Below are 8461 nucleotides of genomic sequence, written 5' to 3' on the forward strand. Positions count from 1 at the left end.
CCAAACCACACACACACACACACACATACACACCCCGCCCTGGGGAGACCATACATTCCTGTGCCTCAGTTACCCATGCTGTGCCACCCATGTCTCCCAGATCTAGTCCTTTACCCCAGACCCCAGATTCTGCTGCCTTCCTCCTATTTCCTTCCGGAGGATCCACAGGCACCACGAGCATCATACTCCTGAGCCTGAAGCTCACCATACCCCCACCGCTTCTGAAACTTGCTCTGGTTCCTTCAGAAGCTCTGGGCATCACCCTTGGCAACTCCCTGTCTGACCAGCCACTCCCTGCTGGTCACTGCATCCAGAAGCAGCGTCCTGTCCGCTCCATCCCCTGGCCAGGGCTCAGATGCACAGCCGCGCTGCCCTGTGCTGCCGCAGCGCTGGGTGCAGGGCTGCCATATGCGCCCCCCCGCGAGTAGCCCCCTTTCTCCAGCCCTTGCCCTCCCCACTCATTCCCCACCCTGGGACCAGAAGTGTTTTCTCAAATGCAGATCTGCCCACCTGACTGGCCGGCTTTAGGCTGCCCAAGAAGGCGTTCTGCTGTTTAGTAAGTTCAACTCCATTCCTTGCATTCCAATAGGTGATTCCCTGGCTGTTCATTAACATGAATGGTGCCTATGCTCGCCAAACTTTGTGCCAGAAGGTTCAGTGGACACCCAACTGGGGGTTATGGAGGGAGAACAAGACATACGTGTCTGTGTCATTCAAGTCTAAGCCAAAGCACCCCGTCTTGAGATGATAGTGGGTGCTCTGCCCTTGTAAGTGCGTACTGTCCTTGAACCTGCATACATAAGGAGCAGGGGTGAGGCATGACATCCGATGGCTGCCACTGGCTGAGCCATCCTGCAATGGAAAGGGTGGCCCACAGGGTCCTGTGAAGAGCAGTTCGGTGGCTTCCGTGCAGGAAGGCTGTGGAGGGACTTCCAGCCCTGACTTCTGGGGACCCTCCATTTCTGAGACTTTGCCTCAGGATGCTGGGCCCTTCTTTCCTAGTGTCTGTGGAGTCAGCCTCTCAGCCTCTTTGGCTTTCTGGGGAGGGGTGAGGCAGGGAGACTCAGCCTGACCCTCTGGCCCAGGCCTCAACAGGTCCTTGGGTCATTCTTAGCGCCTGAGCTGGAGGGCCAGGTGGATCCATGTGATCCCAGTGTTTGAGGGACCAGGGGTTCAGGGCCCCACGTTGGACCCTTCCATATGGGGATATCTTTCCTTCGCCTCCACAGCAGTGCTCTCCCTTGTCTCCTTGTGATGTTGGAGGTAGATTGAGAGGTGTGTATAATGGTCTGTGACTGAGCCTCGATCTTGTCCCAGGGAGCTTCCACCCACCTTCCAGAAGCTACATCTGGGGCTGAAAGGGCAGCTGAACAGGACCAGGGCAGTTGGGTGGGTAGGGAAGGCTGGGGACAGGGCCCCTCAGGCCCTCTGGCATGATCCCCACGGGACAGGGTAGACAGGGTAGAGCTACGAGGCTAGGCCAGGGATGGAGGGACAGAAAGCCCAAGGTCTGGCCTGGCTAGGGAGGGACAGGTGAGCTGAAGAGCAGGAAATGGGCTGGGCTGTGGTGGGGATGGTCAGTTTTGACCTTTCCCTAGCCTCTGAGGTTTTCCCCAAGCTCCTGCTCCTAGCCACACAACAGATTTCTTAATCCCACTGTCAGCCTTCCAAGGCACCCTGCCCATAGGAACCATAATGTGTCACTCCTCTCCTCAGAGCCCAGGCCCCCTGCCAGGAAAGGGGAACTGACACAAAAAACTGGGGAGGCCTAGGGCTTGGAGGTGAGACACCAACTCCCCTCACCGTCTCCCAGGTCCTCAGACCTGCTTTCTTATCCAACCTTTGAAACATGACCTCGAATGCCAGCTCGAGTGGGCAGGGCACCAACCTGGAAGGCCAGGCCTGGAAGCTCATTACCATGGGAGGGAGGGCAGTTTCTCTCCACCTCCCTTCCTTCCTCCCTCGCCTTTTTCCTTACTAGCTCCTCTCCTCCAGGGCCAGACTGAGCCAGCCGTTCCCAGGCGGACGCTGACAGGCCTCACAACTGCTCCAGAAGCCCAGAAACCAGCAGCCCGAGAGAAGGCCCAGAAGCTTCCTGCAGCCATGTCAGCTCTCATCCTGCTCCTCACTGTCCTGTTCACGGCAGTGCCGCCAGCCAGCTGTCAGCAAGGTAGCCCAGGACTGGTGGCTATGGCAAGGGGGGCTGGGCTGAGTGCTGCTAACCCAGGGGTGGATGGGGTGCTTGTCTGGCTTCCCTCACCACTCTGGACACCTACAACTGGGAAGGGGAAGCAGGGACTGGGCTTGCTGGAGGAACTGCCAAAGGCAGAGACCCCCGAGCAAGGCTTCTGTCTGGATCTTGTTTTCCAAGAGTGAGGAATGTGGGCAGCAGGGGAAATGTGTGGGCTTGGACTGGAGCCCCAGAGGAGTTGACACCCAAGCTCTAGGAGCAGGAATTGCCGGAGAGATGGTGGGGTCCTGAGGACAGGGGGTCAGGGAGTGGGCCCAAGGGGCCCCTCATATGGCAGGCTTGTCCCAGGGGAGGGAGCATGCTGTCAAGGCTGGGCCCGTGTCTCTGGCTGAAGTCCTCATTGTTTCAACTTCCTGGGCTAGGGGTTGGGTAGGGGACAGTGCCCCAGGGTGGCCCCCTTCAGAAATCTGAGCTCTCCCTCTGTCTTGCTGTGTGGCTGGGAGAAAAATCACTGCCCCTTTGTGACACTCAGTTTTCTCCTCCATAAAATGAGGACAATAGAGCCACCCTGCCTACCCAGGTGAGGGCGTGGGAAGGCTGCACAGCAGGGAAGCACCACACCCCGAGATCTGCTGCCTGCCCTGAGCTGCAGGGCCCCATCTACCTCCCAAGTCTGGGGGCTCTGCAGGTGGGATTTGGGTGCAGAGAGGACGGGCAAAGATGCTCCCCCAGTAGCTTCACAGGGACCCTGAGCTAACATGCAGGTCCACTTCCCCTCTGCCTCCCAGTCTCGGGAAATTGAAGATCAGAGGGGTTGAGTGACTTGTGTGGGTCACACAGCAGAGTGAGAAGAGATGTAGCCGGGTGCACGAGCCCTGGCTCTGGGGGCCCCACACAGACCACGTTCGGCCCCTGGCTCCTGACAAAATCCAAATGCAGGGAAACAGGGACTGTGAAACAGGGTTCATTTCAGTGAGGTCAACGCTGGGAGGACAGCGGACTAGCATCTCCAGGACTGTCTGCAAAGTGCCGAAAACACTTCCAGGGTTCTCTAAGAAAACTGTGGGGCAGAAGTAGGTGGGTCCATGCAGATGGGCAGGGAAGGTCAAGTCTGTCTTTGTTTTGGGGGTCTTGCTGGCTCGGGGCCATACTTACTGCTTGAAGGCAGAGTTTGGGTTCCCAGAACTGCCCTCGGGGTCTTTGCCTGAGTGAAGAGATAAGCCAGAAAGAACTTCTTCAATGGGAAAGTTTGAGATCACTCTGGAGGGACTTGCAGTCTTTCAAGGACAGGGCTCAGGTCACCTTTCTCCTGCTGCAGGCTCTGCCCCTTGTGCTCTCTGCTCACTTCAGAGCTACGTGGGTGGAGGAGGTTCCCTGGGTGTCTGGAGAGAGTTGGCTGCAGGGTCTGGAGGAGGCAGGGAGGCACCTCCCAGGGCTGGAGCCCTAACTCCCCATCCTTGAGTAACCACGGACAGACAGACAGACCGAGGAAACAATGGGTCTGATCCATTGTTTCCTGGGGAAACAGTGAGTCCAAAGTACTTTGTTTCCGCAAGTCTGTAACCACACTGATCCGGCCCCAGGCCCCTCCCCTCTTCCCTGTACCTGGCAGGCTCAGAGGGATCTCAGAGAAGGGGTGCGGCCTTCACAGCTGCAGGAGAGCTTTAGGGTAGACCCAAGGAAAGACTTTGAGTGAGAGTGAGGCAGAATGAGGTTTCCAATGCCCAGCCCAGGCCCCTCTAAATACAGGGTGGCACCAGGTCTGCATGTGTCTTGGCCTGGACCGAAGACCTCTGGGGGCCTCCTGTTGGCCTGTCTCCTCCTGACACCCACCTGCTCCCGCCTTTCTGTTCTCTGCAGGGTTAAGTGCTCATAGGCTCACAGAGCACAGTGATGCCTGGAGGAGGGGAGAGCCCTTTTGGGGTTGCCAGTGGCTGAGGGCAGAGATTTTGGGAAAACTTGAGGGTTGAAGGTGGTGTCAAAGGTCAAGAAGGAAAGAAGGTGATGAATGGGGGGATCTCAGCCTGGTCTCTGGTCTAGTCCTGTAGGCATCCAGCCGGAGGAGATAAAAGGGGCTCAGGTTTTGAGACTTTTTTCCTGGCCCCCCGACGAGGAGAACTTGTCCTTCTGTCTTGCTTTTCAAAGGTGTTCAGTCCCACCCCTCTCTCTGGGTGCCCCTAGCTAAGCTGCTGTGCTTGTTCTCCACTCCCGTGCCCTAACCAGTGCCAGAGAAATCTCATTACAGAACAGGATCTTCCAGATGCCAGCCCAGTCCTATCAGCTCTGGCCTCGCCAGCCTTCTGGAAGTCAGGGAGAAGGGGAGAGACACACGGCTGGCAGGGCCCGGGCCAGTTGTCCAGAGGACTGCCTTTTGGTCCCTGGGGCCCAGACACTCCCTAGGGGGCCCTGCATGGGACCCATGTGGAGGGGTGGGCGGGGGCTTAGGGCTGTCTCTCCTAGGCATCTCATTCCTTTTTTGAATTCCTGTTTTCCCACTGCCATCCCTTTCTGAGCTCAGTGGGGGATCAGGTGGGTCCTCCTGGCCACCCCGGCTGTCCTGGAATGTCTCGTCTGGTCCTGGCCACTGGCAGGCCGATGGCATCTGACACAGGCTCTAGCCTTTGGGGCATGAGGCCCTTCGCTCCCCTGTTTTGTACTTGGAGCCCCTAGCCTGCTGCAGTGACCACACCCCTCTTTCCAGGCCTGGGGAGCCCGCAGCCCTGGATGCAGGGCCTAATCGCAGTGGCTGTGTTCCTGGTGCTGGTCGCAATCGCCTTTGCTGTCAACCGCTTCTGGTGTCAGGAAGAGCCGTGAGTACCGCCCCTGGGGGCCCCAGGGGCGCCGGGGTCTGGGCTGGTGCCGGCAGGGCGGGCCCCGGGGTTATGCCACTGCTCTAGTCGTGCTGAGAAGGGTCTCGGAAGCCCAGCAGCCAGTCTGTCACTGTGTGGAAGTGACACTGAGACCAAAGGTGTCTGGGACCAGGGCAGAGGCTCAGTGACTGCCAGACTGGGTTCTGTCGGTCCCCGCGGCTTGGTGCACGTTCATGGTGAGCTTCCCCCAGATGTCAATGTCTCTCTCTCTCTCTCTGTAGAGTCAGAACACTGGCCCCACTTGTGATGGGGGGTGTGGAAACCTCTGGGAAGGAAGGTTCCATCCTTCTTCAGGGTCAGGTGCTGTGCCACATGCTGGGGTCCAGGGGGTCAGCAGGACAGACACCGAGGTGCTCCCAGGCTCCCAGACCAGAAGGCAAGGAGCAGTCACAATGCGGGGCTGGGCTGAAATGCAGCCCACTCTGTGCTCCCCAACCCAGGCCGCCCCTGCCACTGTCTCTTACGAGGGGGGCCCAGTGACCTGGGGGCCAGCTGAGGCCCCACGTGGCCCCGTGAGGAACCACGAGCCGTCATGGGTGGAGAGAGGCATAGGGAGGACCAGTGAGAGACCGGCAAGGTAGGCAGGACCTGGGCCTAGCAGCAACCGATGCCCCGAACTTTGGGCTTTATCCTTCCTGCAAGAAGAATCCAGTGAAAACTTGCATGCTGGTCTTGAGATGAGGAGTGGCCTGAGCAGAACCACGCTGGCGCCGCGGGTGCATGTGTGGGGAAGGGGCAGGCGAGAAGGGCAATGACCTCCCCACCACAAGCTTGAGGTCGGGAGAGAGTCTGGCCTCTGGAGGCAGCAGAGGGCATAGAGAGGGGACCTGTCTGAGAGCTGTCCAGGGGGCCGAACCCCAGGACTTGCTGGAGGAGGACTGCTGTGTGCAGGAGGAAGGAAGGACAGGGATGGGTCCAGGCTTCTGGTGGTACTGCTCACAGAGACACGGAGCCCCCGAGGCAGATCTGGAGGCAGCTGCGGAGTTAGTTTGGGACATACTGAGTCTGAGGTGCCCGTGTGGTGACCCAGGAAGGGCAAAAGCAGTGGTCAGAGTGCCGAGATTTTGGTTAGAAAGAAGCCTCATTTTTGCACCTGAGCTAAGCTCTGCCTTGAGTGGAGGTGGACTGTGTCCACACCCGGTGCAGGGAGAGCCACGTGGACATGGGCGGGCAGACACCAAAGCCTGTTGGGTCTTGAGCTGAAGCCAGAAGGAGAATCACAGAGGGAGGCTGAGTGGTGGTAGGGGAGAGGGCTTGGATAATTCTTCTGCAAATCTCAGCCTGGGACCTGAGGCCCCCACCTTAGCAGGAAGGGTGTGCAGGCCCGTGGAGCAGGGCCAGAGTCAGACCACTGACAGGGGCCCGGCTGGAGAGAGGGGCTTCTGCTAAGGCCCAGCCGCTGCCCTTGGACTTGTGAGAAACAGTGCCTAGAAGAGCGCCTGCCTGGACAGGGGGAAGGAGGGAGAACAAAGAGGGTAGGGACCCAGGGGGCCCTACTGATGAGCCTCATCCACAGGGAGCCCGTGAACACGGTCATGACTCTTGGAAACAAGGCAGATGGAATCCTGGTAGGAACAGATGGAAGGTACTCCTCGATGGCGGCCAGTTTCAGGTGAGGGACTGGTACGGGGCTGACTGACCACCCTGTGCTCCAGAAGGACCAGGTGCTTCTGAGAAGTGGGGTGGGAGGGGGAGGAGGACTCATGTGGGGAAGAGCTCAGTGAAGGGAGGAGGGAGGGGTGCGGTGGGGGCTTTGTGAGGATGCAGGACTCCTGGGGGACCACCAGCTGAGCTGGGGAGAAGGCCCAGTAAGAGGATGGGATTGGCAGGGGAAGGGGCTCAGCCAGGGGACTGGGACTCATATGGAGGGGTGGAGGGGTGCGGTGGGGCAGAGGAACTCAAGGAGGGAAGGGGACTCTGAAGGGATGAGTTGGGGAGGCAGCTCTGTGGGGAGATGGGCTCTGTGAGGGGGTTGTTCAGTGGGAGTCCAGTGGGGGAGGGGCTTAGCCTAGGAGAGAGATGGGGGCTCAGGGAGGGCTGCTGAGAGGCCTCTAGTCACGGGTGCACCTGGGACAAGATGTGGGCAGGGGAACTCCCTTCTGGCACTCAAGTACATTTATTCGGGAAGATACTGCTGTCACAGGTGCAGCAGGATAGAGCACGGAGGGGGTGATGACCTTTGTCATCCTCTTTCAGCTCGAGTGAGCATGAGAATGCCTATGAGAATGTCCCCGAGGAGGAGGAGGGCAAGGTCCAGAGCACCCCCATGTGACCGCCGCTTGCCTGTGGCCCCCAGCCCTGACCCCAGGTGCCTGTGATGGATGCCCAGCTCACCACGCAAGCCAGCCACTCCTTCTTTGTGCAGGAACCTACAGGAAGGGGCCGACTCTCCAGCTCCACACTGCCCACCTTCCCTCCAACTGTCACCAGCCTAAGTCAGAGCTGTGTCCGGGTTGGGACTCAGCAGTGGCCCTAGGGGTTCCTGCCAGGTCTCCCACCCAATTTAATTCAGAAGACCCTTCCGAAGAGGACAGTCAACTCATCACCTCCAGCCCTGCCTCACATCCTCTCCCTCTTAACCGTGGAAATGGCTCTCATTTCTGTGAAATAAAGATGTTTTGTATTTCCAAGCCTGATGTTCCCACGGTTCAGAAACAGCCCCTCAGGCTTACAGCCGGGCCCAGTCTTGCTTTCTGAGTCATGACAGTTACCTCCCCAAGCCACCGTCATGGTGACTTTGGAGGATTACCCAGGAAACCCTCTCTGAGAGCCCCCTTGGGGTAGGGAGCTCACCTACTCCAGCCCTTGTTCCAGGCAGAGACCCTCCTGACAGTGCCCCTCCCTGACTACCCTTCACAGCTGTGATTCTGGGCCCTTCTTTGTTCAGTATCGATACCTGTCCCTATCCTCTGTGCTGCCTGGCTTTGTAGGTGGCTCACTTGCCCCTCATCCAGGCAGCTCTAGCTGTACTTAGGCTGTACTTGGAGTATAAGAGGTTCTCAGACAGAGCTTGCGCTAGGACGCAGGGAGCCCAGCTTTGAGTCCCTGTCCCCTGCAGCTTTACTAGGTAACTTTGGGAGTCACAGTCCTCTCTGAGCTCAGCTTCCCCTCTGGGGGTGGTGGTGGTGGTCAGTTTCATCACAAAACCGGAGTAGAATCATTCTCAGCAGTGCCCCTGACTCCCTGTCCTGAGGGGTGGGTGGAGTCAGGGAACTGGGTCCCAGGGGGAATGAAGCAGGAGGGAGGGAGGTGGGAGGAGGCGGCCCAGTCATCGGGCTGGCTGACCCTGGAGGCCCCTCGTCCCTGTGACTGTCATTCTTCTAGGAACAGACAGAATATGGGGTGACAGCCTGAGACAGGCCTAGCTAGGAGCAATCCCAGATCCAGATGAGTGTGGCTA

General features: G+C 58.7%; 1 protein-coding gene across 2 annotated transcripts; it reads left to right on the forward strand.

Annotated features, from left to right (window-relative positions):
* The first annotated feature begins 1517 nt into the window (after positions 1-1517).
* PDZK1IP1 (PDZK1 interacting protein 1) lies at positions 1518-7691 on the forward strand. Of its 2 annotated transcripts, none has more exons than XM_047728258.1 (5): positions 1518-1533; positions 1996-2170; positions 4893-5001; positions 6578-6673; positions 7258-7691. In XM_047728258.1, exons 2-5 carry the CDS (start codon positions 2104-2106, stop codon positions 7331-7333), a joined length of 348 nt encoding a protein of 115 aa, XP_047584214.1. In that variant the 5' UTR covers positions 1518-1533; positions 1996-2103; the 3' UTR covers positions 7334-7691. The 2 variants fall into 2 exon arrangements, with proteins under 2 accessions (XP_047584214.1, XP_047584213.1); XM_047728257.1 differs by lacking the exon at positions 1518-1533 and adding an exon at positions 1767-1781.
* Positions 7692-8461: the final 770 nt, after the last annotated feature.

Source organism: Lutra lutra, chromosome 4, assembly GCF_902655055.1.
Source record: "Lutra lutra chromosome 4, mLutLut1.2, whole genome shotgun sequence".
Classification (NCBI taxonomy): domain Eukaryota; kingdom Metazoa; phylum Chordata; class Mammalia; order Carnivora; family Mustelidae; genus Lutra; species Lutra lutra.